Source organism: Cryptomeria japonica, chromosome 6 (genome assembly GCF_030272615.1).
Source record: "Cryptomeria japonica chromosome 6, Sugi_1.0, whole genome shotgun sequence".
NCBI lineage: Eukaryota > Viridiplantae > Streptophyta > Pinopsida > Cupressales > Cupressaceae > Cryptomeria > Cryptomeria japonica.
In genome coordinates, this window is record NC_081410.1 from 41,917,819 (window position 1) to 41,934,615 (window position 16,797).

Below are 16,797 nucleotides of genomic sequence, written 5' to 3' on the forward strand. Positions count from 1 at the left end.
ATCCCTATCTTGAGTGTAATTTCTTACACCCAAGCCATCCAAGGCATACCATAAGTCAATTCCTTGCCTTGGGTGATGTACCTCATCACCTAAGTCCATTAGAGGGGACTGACCAGATCCGTCTCTTCTTGGATGAACTTGTCAACCAAGCCATTCATATATGCATATAGATCATCAGTATATATATAAATATATATATATACTGCCAACCTTCAATTCGTGTATCCCTCCATTAGGCTTAAGGGAGTTTCCCCCCTATGACCTTCATTATTTAATCATATTTATATTGCATTTGACAATTTGATTATTATTTCTATTTCGTAATTCACATTATTAACATATATTCTTAACTATTCATTAATATGTATTTGTTAACATATATTTTAAATATGCCTAACTATCATCATATTGTTATTAATTTCCTTAATCAAATCTGTATTAACATGTTCATTCCCTAATGTGTTAATTTGTATATTATATTCATTAATAAAGTAAATAACATTAACATGCTAATTACCTACGTTCCTTGATATTAACACATTACTTATATTCCTTATTTAAATAAAGAAAATTGTAATAGCATACTAACCCCTATATTCCATTTATACATATTAACATATTAATAACATTACGTGAAAAAAATATAACATGTACCTATTTGTACGCAGCCAATGTCTCTCCCTTCCTTTCCAATGCTGGTCCTCCCTTCCTTGCCTTCTCCCTTCGCGCTTATTATTTGTATCCTGTGAGGGGTTGTACCCCTTCACGGTGCCCTTCCGCATGGAGGGGTGTGGCTGATTACCGTCACACCTCTTGTGCGGAGGTAATTGTGGGGGGGGGGGGGGGGGGCATTAAATACTTTCGTTTAATTAACTTGCTTTATTTTATTTAGTCTTATTTGCTTTTGCTTATTCGGTTTAGTTTTTGTAAAAGAATTATTAAATATTAAATAATTCACTTTTGTCATATTTAAATGTATTAAATATTTGATTGACATGTATTATATATTAAATATATTTTATTAATTTAATCATTTATTCATTTGGAACTTATTTAATTAATCTATAAATATATTGACATTATGTAAATACTTTTTCATTATGTGATACCTTAGGGGTTATCACAGTCCCTCCGTCTCAATTTTGCTTGTCCTCAAGCATCTTTAGATCTTCCTCTTTTTCTCAAGTGGCATCCTCATGGGGAAGATTCTTCCATTTAATCAGGTGTTCGATAATGGTCTGGTTCCTTAGTGCCTTTTTTCATGTATCTAGAATGACCTTAGGTTACAAGGTGAGTTTCCCTTCATCATCTAAGGGTGGTAGTTCACTGCATGGAGTCAAGTGTTGCCCAAGAACCTTTTTGAGGTGGGAGACGTGGAACACATTATGTATTTTACTATCTTTGGGAAGTTCTCTTTCATAAGCTACTTCCCCAATCCTTCGAGTTACTTTATAGGGTCCGTAGAATCGGGGTTTCAATTTTTCAGCCCCATTCTTCTTGAGGGAAGATTGCTTATATGGTTGTAGCCTTAAAAACACCAGATCTCTGACCTCAAAAGTCCTTTCTGTATGCTTTCTGTTTGCATAGATCTTTTGTTGATTTTGGGCTTGTTGTGGATTCTCTTTCAAGGTCTTCATGATATCCTTACTCTGTTGAACAAAACCTTGTGCTCTTGGTACTTTACTTTCCTGGTTTATTAGTTCTCCAAAGCTTGTGGCCTCATCCCAATTGACATGTGGTGTGTCATGTTGTAACAATGTTCTCCTAGGTGTAACCACTTTACCCATGCCATCTGTTGCCCTGTAACATAATTCCTTAGGTAGCCTTCTATCCATTTGTTCACTATTTCGGTTTGCCCGTCCATTTGGGGATGGTAACTGGTACTAGGGGTCAAGACTATTCCTGCCATTCTAAAGAGTTCCTGCTAGAATTGGCTAATAAAGTTGCTATCTCTGTCACTGACAATATTCAGAGGGAGTCCATGGAGTCTGAAAATTTCCCTGAAGAACAAATCGGCTATTTGATAGGCTTTATATTCGGTGGAGACTGCCAGGAAATGGGCATACTTCGTGAGTCTGTCTACCACCACAAAAATGCTATCTTTCCCTTGTGTTTTTGGTAACCCTGTTATGAAGTCCATCGAAATGCTCTCCCACTTCTGTTTGGGAATAGGTAATGGTTGAAGCAATCCAGCTGGGTGAGTGAGTTTGATTTTATTTCGTTGACAAGTTAGACACTCTTGTACGTATGTCTGGACATCTCTTTTTTGGTCTTTCCATGCATACTTTTCTCTTATGTGTTTATAGGTTTTATAGTATCCTTGATGTCCTGCCAAGGGGTTATCATGGAATTCTTTTAGGAGCTTGTGCTTGAATTTGGTTTGAGGGGTCAAATATACCCTTCCCTTATACAAGATGAGGCCTCCCCTAACTTTAAAGTCTTCATTGGGAAGGTTTCCCTCCAAGATTTCCTTGGTTTGTGGATCTTTGTTATATTCCTTTAGGATTTCTTCCTTCCAGTCCTTCGAGATGCTGGTAAGGGCATTGAGGTGTGTCCTTTGGGATAATGCATCTGCTGCCCTATTATTCACCCCTTTTACATATTCTATATCAAATTCATAGGCTTGTATTTTGCTAACCCATTTTTGTTTCCTATCATTAAGGTCCCTTTGGCTCAAGAAGAAGCATAAACTGTTATAATTGGTTTTCACACCAAACTTCCCACAGACGAGGTATTGGCAAAATTTGGCCAAGGCATGCATTATGGCTAGCATTTCTTTTTCATAGATGGAGTAGAGTCTTTCTGCTTCGGTAAGTTTACGGCTCTCAAAGGCTAGGGGGTGTTTCTTTTGCATGAGGACTGCCCCAATTCCTTCCCAGATGCATCACATTGTAGTTCAAAAGGTATAGAGAAGTCAGGAATGGCTAATACTGGGCATGAGCTCATGGTTATTTTCAGTTGTTCAAAGGCCTGTTGGGCTTGGTCATTCCATGTGAAGGCTCCTTTCTTAGTTAAGTCGGTGAGGGGTGCTGCTATTTTGGAAAATCCTTTTATAAAACGTCTATATTAGCTGCATAGTCCCACAAACCCTCTTAGTTGTGTTAATGTTCTAGGGGTGGACCATTCCTTGATGGCCTTGATTTTTTCCTCATCCACACTTACTCCTACCTCACTAATTTTGTGTCCTAGGTAGATGATTTCCCTCATCCCAAATTCACACTTGGAGGCTTTAGCATATAAGGATTCAGATTCAAGAATATTTAATACCTCTTCAATGTGCAGGAGATGTTCTTCCCATGTCTTGTTGTAAATGAGTATATCATCGAAGAATATTAGAAGGGATTTCCGTAATTGTTGCCTGAATGTATGATTCATGCATGACTGAAAGGTGGTCGGGGCATTAGTGAGGCCAAATGGTAGAACCAAAAACTTGATCCATAGTGACATCTGAATGCTGTTTTGGGTATATCCTCCTCTCTCATTCTAATCTGATGATATCCTGACCTTAGATCGATTTTAGAGAAGTATTTTGCTCCGTGGAGTTCATCCATTAGTTCATCAATTCTTGGGATAGGGTATCTATTCTTTATAGTCTTTTTATTCAGGGCCCGGTAATCTATGCACATTCTCATCGTCCCATCTTTCTTCTTGACCAATACTACTGATGAAGCGAACGGGCTGCTGCTTGGCTGGATGTGTCACATTTCTAATAATTCTTTTATGGTTTTTTCAATTTCTTCTTTGAATTTGTGGGGGTGGCGGTAAGGAGTGATACTGACTGGTTTTGCTCCTTCTTCTAGTTCAATGGAATGTTCAAATCCCCTTTTTGGGGGTAAACCAGGAGGAATGTCTTCGAAGACTTTTTTGTGCCTCTTAAGGATGGGTTGTATATCATTTTGAATGATTTGGCCTTCGGTTGGAGATTTATCCAAGACCATACATTGGGCGACCCACTCTCCTTGATCATGTCTAAGGATTTTCTCCATTTTATTGCATGATACTATCTTTGGAGAGTCGTCGAGAATTCCCTTTAATGTTATCTCCCTCCCTTCATGTTGGAAGCATACCTCCTGATTGGGACTATCCATGGTGAATTGTCCCAATGAGTTTATCCATGGCATCCCCAAAATGATGTCATTCTCTAGGTTCACCACAAAGAAGTTCCTTGTAATGGTATGTCCTCCCAGGGTGACTTCCAATTGAGGTATAATTTTGGTGCACCTGTCTATGACTCTATTTTCCATGATCACTTCAAACCCTTCAAACTCTTGAGTTTTCAACCTTCTTTTTGCTGCTAAGTGTTTGCTAATGAAGTCATGTGAGGCTCCTATGTCAACTAATGCGATTACTTTCTATCCTTTGATAGTTCCTTTAAGTTTGAAGCATCTATTCTCACTCCCTTGGGTGATGACTACTAAGGTACTTGGTTCGTTGTTCTCAAATCTGGCCCTTTTATAAGGTCTTTCCTCGTCCCGTATTTCTTCTGAGTTATTTATTTGTCCCTTTTTACATTCATGGCCTCTCCCCCATGGAGTCTTGCATTTGAAACATAACCCTTTCTCCCTGAGTTCCTCTTTCTCCTTACATTGGTGATTCACACTCCAAGGTTTCTTGCAAAAGCAGTAGGGCCTCTCCCGGCAGTCCTTCTGGAATCCCTCATTCCTATGTGGTGTTTTGGTTGAGGTACTCTTGGGAGCACTAAGTTCGACCATCCTAGTTTTTTTAATGGCCTCCCCTAAATTTTGTGGTTCCAGGGGTTTTACAAAATTTCTAATAGAGTCTTTCAAGCCTTCTAAAAACATGTAGGTAAGCCTTCTCTGAGATAGGTCGGGGACCATTACTGACAAATTTTGGAATTCGTCTATATAGTCTTCAATGCTTCCTAATTGCTTAAGGTGTGTTAATTCTTGGAAGTACCACTCGGAGTCTTTCTGGTCGAATCGGCTGATGAGCTTTTGGGTAAATTCATTGTAGGTGGAGACATTTTTGTGTCCTAGGGTAATGAGACCGTTGGGCCACCAATTATGGGTTGCTCCTGTTAAATGTAGTATGACAAATTTTATAGCATCTCCTTCGGTCATGGGCCTGTATGAGAGGTATGTGTCTAGTTTTTGTACCCAAGCTTGGGCGATGTCTTTCCCTGACCCATCAAAGCATGGTAAGGATATTTTGTTGACTTTAGCTTTGAGGTCATTACCCATAGGCTTCCTTCTTCTACCCTCATTAGTCTTGGATTCACAGAATTCTCTGAAGGAAACTACTCTTTGAACTTCCAGCTCTAAAATTTCCTCTACCCCAAGTGTGGCTGGTTCCTCTTCCTCTCCCACACGTTCCTCTCTAGGTAGAAATTCAGGAATTGTTTGTCTAGAACTCTGAGGAGATCGTTCGTTATTGGTGTGACTAGAGTGTGTGTCTCTCCTAGGGTTTGTCATATCTCTATTGTTGTTATTTGTACTTTGGAGGATTAATTGGCTCATTCTTTCGAATTTTTCATTGGTTTGCTCCATGAAGGCCTGAAGTTGTTTGGCTAATTGATCGGCCATTGCTTTTGCGCCTTTCTTCCTCTGATATGTGATCATCAACTAAGAATACCTCCCACAGGTTGGCAGGATTATACTCTGATACCACTGTAATGTCCCTACTAGTTAGGGATCACTGTCCTGCAAAACAAATTGTTAGAATACGACATATACATCAATTTGTTACTAAATCAACTTGCAAATTAATTTAAGATTACTTAATTAACAGTAATCACAATTCTTATCTATAAAAAGGATATGAATGTCATACAAAGTATGTCCTTAGGCGGTTGTGAGGCTCACCTTCTTGGAACCCCTCTTGGTTCCAAGCCATCCAAGAAAATCAAGGTGAATTTGATTCCTGTCTTGGATGTAATTTCTTACATCCAAGCCATCCAGGAACCAAGGTTTTAATTTGATTCCTGTCTTGGGTGTAACTTCTTACACCCAAGCCATCCAGGAAATCGAAGGTTAATTTGATCCCTATCTTGAGTGTAATTTCTTACACCCAAGCCATCCAAGGAAGACCATAAGTCAACTCCTTGCCTTGGGTGATGTACCTCATCACCCAAGTCCATTAGAGGGGACTGGCCAGATCCATCTCTTCTTGGATGAACTTGTCAACCAAGCCATTCATATATGCATATAGATCATCAGTGTATATATATATATATATATATATATATATATATATATATATATATATATATATATATATATATATATATATATATATATATATATATATATATATATATATATATATATATATATACTGCCAACCTTCAATTCGCGTATCCCTCCATCAGGCTTAAGGGAGTTTCCCCCCTATGACCTTCATTATTTAATCATATTTATATTGCATTTGACAATTTGATTATTATTTCCATTTCGTAATTCACATTATTAACATATATTGTTAACTATTCATTAATATGTATTTGTTAACATATATTTTAAATATGCCTAGCTATCATCATATTGTTAGTAATTTCCTTAATCAAATCTGTATTAACATGTTCATTCCCTAATGTATTAATTTGTATATTATATTCATTAATAAAGTAAATAACATTAACATGCTAATTACCTACGTTCCTTGATATTAACACATTACTTATATTCCTTATTTGAATAAAGAAAATTGTAATAGCATACTAACCCCTATATTCCATTTACATATATTAACATATTAATAACATTACGTGAAAAACATATAACACCTACCTGTTTGTACGCAACCAATGTCTCTCCCTTCCTTTCCAACGCTGGTCCTCCCTTCCTTGCCTTCTCCCTTCCCCCTTATTATTTGTATCCCATGAGGGGTTGTACCCCTTCACGGCGCCCTTCCGCATGGAGGGGTGTGGCGGTGATCACAGCCTAGGCTGTGATTACCGTCGCACCTCTTGTGCAGAGGTAAAAGAATTATTTAATATTAAATAATTCACTTTTGTCATATTTAAATGTATTAAATATTTGATTGACATTTATTATATATTAAATATATTTTATTAATTTAATCATTTATTCATTTGGAACTTATTTAATTAATCTATAAATATATTGACATTATGTAAATACTTTTACATTATATGATACCTTAGGGGTTATCACATTCCCTCTTAGAAGATTTTGGATGAGACTATAGAATTTGCATTGTCCTTGGCTCTTGTTGTTGGCACTATGCTTAATGGTTCCCTCGTCGTCATCTTTCTACGGTCTTAGCCTCCCTCCACATATGATCAAGATTGGGAGGATGATGACCTGTTGGTAGAAGACCTGTAGGACAATACGTCCTTTTCTTTATCTTATGGATTAGGGTGTTCCTGTTTGTGCTCCCTCATGCTTTCTTTATCTGTTTTTGTCCCTTTGAAGGACCTGAGTTACTTTGTTGGTGCTTGGAAAATAGGGAGTGATGATTGTCTTTACTCCTTTGAAGGAGCCAAGCCACTCTATTGTTGCTTGGAAACAAGGCATTCTCTATCGTAACTTTCTTCCATTTGTTAATCGCCTTCTTCTATTTGTTGTATCTTGATTTTTGATATTCAGGGACGATGCAAAGTGTTGGGGGAATTTAGGTTCTCTTCCATGTTGACCTGAATTTTTATTTATCTTTATTTTTATGTACCTTCTTCAGATTTGTACACTTTGAAACCATGATAAGTAACTCATATGCAACCATATACATTATCTAAATTTCATTGTTGCAAGTTTTTCCAATGTTGAATCAGTGGATCCCCCTATCTCTTTGTTTGTTGTTGATGTTGTGGGTCATATGTGTCATATGTTGTAAGGTGGCATTCCATGGAAACATCTTGCTATGCTGAAGTGACACAACATCTCTTCTCCTTAGAATGTCACATGTTTCATGCATGACATTCTAAGGGGGGCCTATCATATCTATGTATCTTTGCATACCTGCATTTGCATATTGTATTATATTTGATGATCTTATTATCTATTCCTTTGTGGGAGCCAATCCACTTGATCTTATTATGTCTTGCCTTTGTGGGGGCCAATCCACTTGATCTTTTGTCTTTTGTGGGGGTCAAACCACTAATTAATTTAAGGTCTCACTATCGTATGGCTATTTAGCATAACACAACTTGCTACCAACACTGAAAAAATCTTTTTCTTTTTATCATTTAAGTGATCGTCCCCCTATTGTATGGCAATCTAGAATAACACAATTGGCTACCCATATCATCAAAATATTGTTATCTCGGTGTCTAATCATATGATTTTCTCTTTTTCATATAACATGTTTGTTTGCAGCTGACCTATTTTCAATGATACATCTAAGGAGTATCTCATGAAGGTTCAGGTCTCTTCCCTAGGGGCAACTTGGTATAGTTAGAGGATTCTGCTTCCCCTTTGTATCTTAGTAAATTATTTTAACTTTTTATCTTTACTTTAGCTTCACATCTCGTGATAATGATATGCTTGCTAAAGTGGGGGCAAAATGTAGTGTCGTAAATTGCACCTCGTGTAATTCCACACTACATAAGAACCTTCACTTCATGCTGATTGGAGATCTCCCTTCCTCTTTTGTCTTTTTTTTTCGCTTGGATTGCCTTGTCACTTGTTATCTTGTCCTTTTCTCCAACCTTTCTGGTTGTATGACTCGTGGACACTAGCGCATCATGGAGACATCTATGTGCCACTCTAGTGTCTTGCGAATCTGCAATCCGTAGGTAGTCGTTTAAGTGTTGCGCTTGTGAATGGCAAAGTTCGTGATGCCCCTCTCAATGACCAATGACATCAATTTTGCTCACAACATGCATATCTTCACTCTCTTGCTTCATTTTGCCACTCAAGAAACTCATTCAAACCTCTCGAGTACTCTTTGAGCTTTCTACACAACCTGCAACTTCTTGATTATTGGTCTTGCATTCTGCCATTGTTGCACTTCATTCATCTTGTCACCATTGCTGCAGCTATGTGTTGGGGGATTCTTGGTGCTCACCTTCACTCCAATAGGCTATTGTTCTCTTGGTGTTGAAGGGGAGTCTCTTCCTCTTTGTTTTCATTATAGCATTATATCTCCAATAGCATATTATTTATCTCGTTTGTCTTGTGTTATCGCATACCAACTTCTTTATCTATTATGTATTATCTTGGTTATCCATGGAGATGGAAACATACAAAAATGGGGGTTTGACTATGGTAGAACTCTAAACACAACCCCAATATTTTTCCTTACTAGCTTGTGTGAAGGTTTTGTTGAAGAAGAGTTGCTTTGCTATAGGCTTCAATTGTGGATCGGTTGTAAGATCATTTGCTTTCTCTCTTTCATTTATCTTCTTTAATATCTATAGTCATTTTTTGCTTTCTATTATCTATTCATCTAGTTTTACTTTATCTGGAGCACGTATCTATCACTTTGATCTCTTTGTATGAAACTTCATACTTTGCCCCTATAGGATGTCAGTGTGTCGTGTTGTTGTCTAAGACCCATGCATGCATCCTTGGATAGAGAGTTGGTGGAGGGCGTCAACAAGCCTCTATGACCTATCTCGTGCTATCTACGGGGTATTTGATAGTGTTTGGTTTTGTACTCATCCCGAGTGGAGAGGTTGATTAGTGAATCCCCAAGAGGCTGATGTTTTCCTATCAAAGTGGTTCACTTTTCCCCCTCTACAATCTTGCATATTTTATTAAGATCATATATTTGTCTCCTTACCTCCAAATCTTTGTATCCTTTGTATGCAACAAATTTTTTGGGGCATATATGCCACTATCATTTATTATGTGTATTATATTTTGAAATGCTAGGCTCATAACTATTTCCATGGTAAGGAGGGAGAGATTTACCAATCTTTTTACATCATCAATATCTTGGATACCTCATTGGAGTCCTGCATTTTCTACTTAATTAAAGCTTTCTCCTTCTACTTTCATTTTTACTATTTTTGGAGATAGTTTTCAAGAAAGTTGTCCTTTGTGTTTATTGTAAATAGTGACAAATGATACTAAGTGCATCATTTTTTTTTTACTTTTATAGGTTTTTGATGGAGCACTCATTATGAGAAAAGTACAAGAATCATTGTCCATGTGTGTATACTTTGAGCATTTGAAAAGTTTACTTTCCATAATAATTAGTTGTTTTATTTGGCAAACATATTCATATTAGCTTGTGTTCAAATCAAAGTAAGGGTGAAATGTAATGGTGAAAAACACACATCCATGTCCATTTCCCTTATGTTTTGAGCCTCATTGACTAGAGTGTCCTTTATACAATAATAAGTCTATAGGTGGCATATTCTTATGTTAAATCCATCTTGCAATCTTATCTAGTATGTCCCACCATCACTCATCCCCAAGAACCTATTTTGATCCCTAGATCTCCCATTCACCACATTATAACCATGAGTAGAGAATTGACCTAGGTAGTTTCTATGTTTATGGATCTAAATCATAAAGGAATAAACCAATAAACCCTAGAAGAATATTTATATAAAATTATCATAATGATATTGTAGAGCATCCTACTTGAATCATAATCTTAGGCATAGTATAGGCTTGCTATTGTATTCAATCTTTTTCCGTTGTTGTTAAATAGGTCCACCTAGGGGCTTGACCAATGGAGAATAAACCATTGGCTAGCAAGTTCCTAAAAGTTGGTATCACTCTACTTTAGAAATAGGTATGATGAGTTGAGGTACACATATGATAGTCCTAAATTCTCTATTGGTTTAAGCTCATAGGTCAAACCTTCATTTTTGTACATTGGGGTCGCTTTCATGGGAAGGGGGATCAATTCTATCAGTGTAGATTTGAACTATAGTGAAGCACGGTCAATTTATAGGTTATGAGACATTCACTTAGATAAGAGCTTATTTGTCCACCCCTTGGCAAATCAATTCTCAACAACCTAAATATTATATGCTCCATTTAAAATTCAAACTAAATGTCACATTTAATTCATCTAATTTCTATAATTTCAATTCTACATTTATTTTTCCAAACCCAACTACTATTTTAGATTAATTTTTTTTATCATTTCAATTTGTACTACCCCATTTAAAATTCAAACAAAAGATCATATATAATTCATTTTATTTCCATAATTTCAATTCTATACTTATTATTCAAAACCCAACTAATTTTTTTATATTAAATTTATTCATCATTTTAATTTAATTGATTTAACTGCCCTAAGAACAAACATAGACCGTTATGGAGGTGGTTTTATATCACAGTAGTAGCATCTACTATTTTTCCCTTGTGTAGTTTTATGTTGTTTGAATATAAATAACATTTGGGTGTTTCTTTTTGAGCTCTGCATCTCATCTCCTCGCCTGCTCTTTCTGTTTCTCACACAGTACTAGGAGGAGGAGGAGGAGGAGGAGATAGAAAGGCAAAGGCACTCAAATTAATCAGTCTTTTCAATAAATTTCTTGAAGAATTTGCTCTGACTGTTTATAATAGTTTTCAATCATTTTTCTCTCTCCAAGATGTATGGAAGTAGGGCAAATGATTGTCAGACCAGATTATATATTGGGTGCCTTTCAGCAGACACGAGAGATACTGATCTTCAAATAAAATTTCAACGATTTGGAAGGTATTTTGCATTCTAATTTTTTACAAATTGTATTCTATTATTCTATTAGCATTTTAAATCGAAAAGATCTATGTTTCATATCAGAACTCTGGTGATAGATAACAGAATGATCCGAAATGTTATAAAAAACTTGTACACAGTCTAATTCAAAAACAGCATCTAACAATTATGTATTTAGAAATCTTATATCATTAAATATGATCTATGTTTAAACAATTCTATAGATTTGATATAAAACTCTTAACGATAATAGATTGGAAAACTTCTTATTTAAAATAATATAAATGATGACAAAGTTTAACATCTTTTAAAAAAAATTAATTTTACAAGATTTGTTAAGGGTATCATGATACAAAATCTGATTTGGTTTTTGTTTTTTAAGGTTGTAGTAATGTGCCATTTAAAATCATCCAACATTATTGTCATCCTGTTAGGATTTCATATTATTTAATTCTTGAGAATTTAAATTGTTAGTATTATCATTCATATTGTAATCTTTTATCTGTCTGCAATTCTTGTTACACAGGAATATATAAGCATGATGATCTTGATTTGTTTTCCTGTATTTTTCACAGGGTTCGAGATGTGGATGTTAAACGTGGCTTTGCTTTTGTTGTACGTTAACAAATACCATTTAAATTGTTTCAAAAGAAGTTTTCAGTTAATGTTGAATTTTGGCCTAATTCAAGATTTCAGAGGCTTGGTTTGCTATGTTGATACTCAGGAATATTATAATCATGGTGATGCTGAGTTAGCCAGGAGGAGAATGAATGGGTTTCTTCTACATGGGAGTAATTTAAGTGTAGAGTTTGCCAAAAAGGTTTTGTTTTGTTTTACCTTTTTTTTTCTATAATTTTTCTTTGTTTTGTTATTCTAAAAATTCAAAGAAAAATTATTTGGTGTTCTAAATGAGTTGGATGGATGAATCTATAAAGGAATTAAGAAGAGCAATTAGAAGAGGTGAGTCATATGAAGAAATGAGGCGTGTAGAAGGTGGTGTTCATAGAGATCATTATTATGAACGGAATGATCATTATTATGAAAGGGCTGGTACATGTCGGGATGTACGAAGAGGGCTTAAAAGAACAAGAGGTGCTTTAAATAACCCTGATTCCCAAAGTTTCTTTATCAATAGAGAAATGGGCTATGGTGGTCACCCCACCTATGCGCACTCTAGTTCTTCACCACCATTTCGTAAAGGTAATATATTTTTTAAATATTTTTTTGTTATATTAGTATACAGTAAATTTTTTATAAAAGATCTTATAATAATTATATTATACTGACTTAACTCATTTCTTCCAATTGAAACATCTTTTACCTTCAAAAATTATTGTTGTATTAGGTCGATTCCTTGTGCATGATTATAATAGGAGAGAAGTGTGTTATAACTGTGGAAGAGAGGGACACTTTGCAAGGGAATGCAAAGAAGGTGATTGGAGAAATAAGTGTTATGCATGTGGGCAGACTGGTCACATCAGAAGCCAATGCTCCAATGCTGCAAGGTAAATTCAATTCAATTCTTTAAAAAAGATTTAAATGGAATAGCTAAGGCCAGTCATATTTCTATAGAATTTGTAGAATGCATGCAACTTTAACAAGAACATTGAAAAATGAAAGTGTACACAATCCTTTTAATTTGCAATATTACAATAAGAATTTGTTTGTTATAGCTTTTATGTTAGATTAGGGTTTAACTTTTTACTAGTTTCTTCACTGTTTGTGAAGTATGAGCTTGAACTCTGTAATGATTTCTTCACTGTTAGTTCTTCTAGTATGATTTGAGCATGAAAGATTGAGACCTTAAAACAAATAAAAACCCAAATGAAAGTAAATTATCAACGAGAGCCAGTCACATACTAACTATGATTGAACGAATGAATTCTGTGTCTAATTTGTATATCTAAAAACATTAAATGGTGGGCATCTAAAATATGTTTTATCTTCTGCTATTCACATATTTTTTACGAGTTAATTTATGAGTTGATTCTTAGTTATGGATGACTAAATTTCTTTTATCTTGTGATAGAGATACATTAGTTTTGAAATTGATGATATTGAAGAATAGTCTATTTAGTTCTGATGAAAACAGTTATTCAGTTTTTAAGATGCACCAATGTATAAGTTATGATGTCTGAAGGTAAGTTATGCATTGGCCACGGCCTTCTATGTTGATATATACTAAGAACTGTTTTTTTCCATCTTACAAAGACAATTTTTTAATGATATGACAGGTATCATTCAGTAGCTCCTGAAAATGGCTACCACTCGAGGTCTCAATCTCCTCAGATTTATGCCAGAAGAAGAAGAAATCAGGATCCATCTCCTCCTCCATACAAGAGAAGATATAGGGAAGACAGATGTCCAAGCCCTCTAGAAAACAGGATTTATAGAAGCCCAAGCCCTGTAAGAAACAGGGGTTATAGCAGTCCAAGAAGAAATCAGGATCCATCTCCTCCTCCATACAAGAGAAGAAACGGGGAAGACAGAAGTCCAAGCCCTCTAGAAAACAGGATTTATAGAAGCCCAAACCTTGTAAGAAACAGGGGTTATAGCAGTCCAAGAAGAAATCAGGATCCATCTCCTCCTCCATACAAGAGAAGAAACAGGGAAGACAGAAGTCCAAGCCCTCTAGAAAACAGGATTTATAGAAGCCCAAGTCCTGTAAGAAACAGGGGTTATAGCAGTCCAAGAAGAAATCAGGATCCATCTCCTCCTCCATACAAGAGAAGAAACGGGGAAGACAGAAGTCCAAGCCCTCTAGAAAACAGGATTTATAGAAGCCCAAACCTTGTAAGAAACCGGGGTTATAGCAGTCCAAGAAGAAATCAGGATCCATCTCCTGCTCCATACAAGAGAAGAAACAGGGCAGACAGAAGTCCAAGCCCTCTAGAAAACAGGATTTATAGAAGCCCAAGCCCTGTAAGAAACAGGGGCTATAGCAGTCCAAATCAGGATCCATCTCCTCCTCCATACAAGAGAAGAAACAGGGAAGACAGAAGTCCAAGCCCTCTAGAAAACAGGATTTATATAAGCCCAAGCTCTGTAAGAAACAGGGGTCATAGCAGTCAAAGCCCTGTAGGAAACAGGGGTTATAGAAGCTCAAGCCCTGTAAGAAGCAGGGGTTATAGCAGCCCAAGCCCTGGTTACAGGGGATACAAAAGACGGTTTCAAAGTTCACCTTATAGTCATTCTCCCAGCCCTACTCCCAGAAAATATGGAAATGCTAATAATAGCCATAGTAAAGCACAAGGTTATGACAGATCTCACAGGTTGGTTTGTCATTACAACGGTCATTATTTTTTAAATAAGTCAGTGACTGTAATTCATGTCTTAGTCTTCATGCATTCCACTTTGATTGATATCATTTATTCTTTTATGGTCTATTTACAATTTGTTCATTCATTCAAAGTTTTGATTTTTGTTACATAGTTTCTGTCTAAAGTTTATTTTCTGATAATCAGAATCGACCGTAATTGAATTTTTTTTCTGAAAACCCCATTACAACAAGGTTAAACTAGGAACTCTAATTAATATTTCTTATTCTTTACAGTCCATTAACCGAAGACCCAGCTGAAGAGCTAACTGCAGGCATGCATAAAGACGGAGAAACCATCTTAAATGATAGAAAAATGGATGATGATGATAGTCCTGCTACTGCTTATCCTTATACAACCAACAATAATCATGAAGATCATAAAGAAGGTGATCAAAATCAAACAAACCCACATGGTACTTCTAGTTCTGGTAGAGGAGAGGATAGCACTAGTTATGGTCATGTTCATGTTGAAGGTGGGGGTGATAGTAGCACCAAGAGCTCTCCTGCAACTAATTATGGTCAAGTTGAAGATGGCACCAAGATCTCTCCTTCAACTGATTATGGTCATCTTGAAGATGGGGGTGATGGCGTCACCAAGAGCTCTCCTGCGACTGATTGTGGTGGCGCCAAGAGCTCTCCTTCAACTGATTATGGTCATGTTGAAGATGGGGGTGATGGTGGCACCAAGAGCTCTCCTACGACTGATTATGGTCATGTTGAAGGTGGGGGTGATGGGGGCACCAAGAGCTATCCTGCAACTAATTATGGTCACGTTGAAGGTGGGGGTGATAGGGGCAACAAGATCTCTCCTGATTACGGTCACGTTGAAGGTGGGGATGATGGGGGCACCAAGATCTCTCCTGCAACTGATTATGGTAATGTTGAAGGTGGGGGTGATAGTGGCACCAAGAGCTCTCCTGCAACTGATTATGGTCATGTTGAAGGTGGGGGTGATGGTGGCACCAAGAACTCTCCTGCAACTAGTTGCCCATTTCCGAATACATAACTTTGTTAAAGTGAAGAGCAAATCTGCCAGTGATGTAGGTCTCTGATATTTCTGATGGATTTGCAGTGTACAAATGAAGCGTTCCTGTACTTTAAGCAAAGATCAGATGGTTATAATACTTCAAGAATTGAAGTAAAAAAGGTAAGGATTTATAAGAGTTTATAATAACAATCCTCCTTTATGAAGTTTTGAAGGTAGAATTGTTCTATTGACATTGTATTTCTAAGCATAAATGGAATGTGTTGAAAACTTTGTTGCGTTGATATGTTGAGATCAGTTGGCTAGGCACAAATAGTTTGGAATAACATGGTTATTTAGAAATGACATTGAGGATAGTTAAGTTACAGTAAGTTTCAGATAAATGATTTGTGATGATATATGGTTTGAAGTTAGAAGTATTATCTTGTTTTACAATTAATAATTATTTTTCATTATATCAAACAATTATCTCATTTTAATGGGTTATTTAACTATAGAAACATTATTAGCTTGCATTAGATGAGAGTCAACCAACCAAATATGAATTTGAGGTGAATCATAGAATAAGTATGCTTATAATGTAAGGATAGGGCCAATGTATGGAAATGTGTGAATATGTAAATTGGGTAAGGGATAAGTATATTAGAATGCATGCAATGATAGGTAGATGACATAGAGCAAGCTAAACATCTTTTTGTACAAAATTGATCCATTTATCAATATATCAATGTAAAGGTACTCTCTTCAAAATGGATCTAAATTTAAATGAGAAATGAAATTGCTATGAAATTTTCATCATTACAGTATTAAATGGGATAATTTTTATTTATACAAATGAAATTTAACAAAATTTATAACACTAACAAAATAACTAATTAAAAAAGGGGGCATATAGATTCCAAAGTAAATG

The 16,797-nt window shown here is 36.1% G+C and overlaps 1 protein-coding gene across 1 annotated transcript; it reads left to right on the forward strand.

The window, feature by feature from the left end:
• The first annotated feature begins 11,298 nt into the window (after positions 1 to 11,298).
• On the forward strand, positions 11,299 to 16,159 carry LOC131072114 (uncharacterized). The gene is made up of 7 exons (XM_058008178.2): positions 11,299 to 11,583; positions 12,159 to 12,198; positions 12,308 to 12,403; positions 12,519 to 12,783; positions 12,929 to 13,088; positions 13,818 to 14,855; positions 15,137 to 16,159. The coding sequence occupies exons 1-7, from the start codon at positions 11,477 to 11,479 to the stop codon at positions 15,906 to 15,908; spliced, it is 2,478 nt and encodes an 825-aa protein (XP_057864161.2). The 5' UTR covers positions 11,299 to 11,476; the 3' UTR covers positions 15,909 to 16,159.
• Positions 16,160 to 16,797: the final 638 nt, after the last annotated feature.

What these genes read in the sequence shown, in the direction of transcription:
- LOC131072114 (XM_058008178.2), top strand. Translation starts at nt 11,477, where the DNA reads ATGTATGGAAGTAGGGCAAATGATTGTCAGACCAGATTATATATTGGG. An exon ending in AACGTGGCTTTGCTTTTGTT is followed by an intron (nt 12,199 to 12,307) that starts GTACGTTAACAA and finishes GTTGATACTCAG; the next exon opens with GAATATTATAATCATGGTGA. An exon ending in GGTTATGACAGATCTCACAG is followed by an intron (nt 14,856 to 15,136) that starts GTTGGTTTGTCA and finishes TATTCTTTACAG; the next exon opens with TCCATTAACCGAAGACCCAG.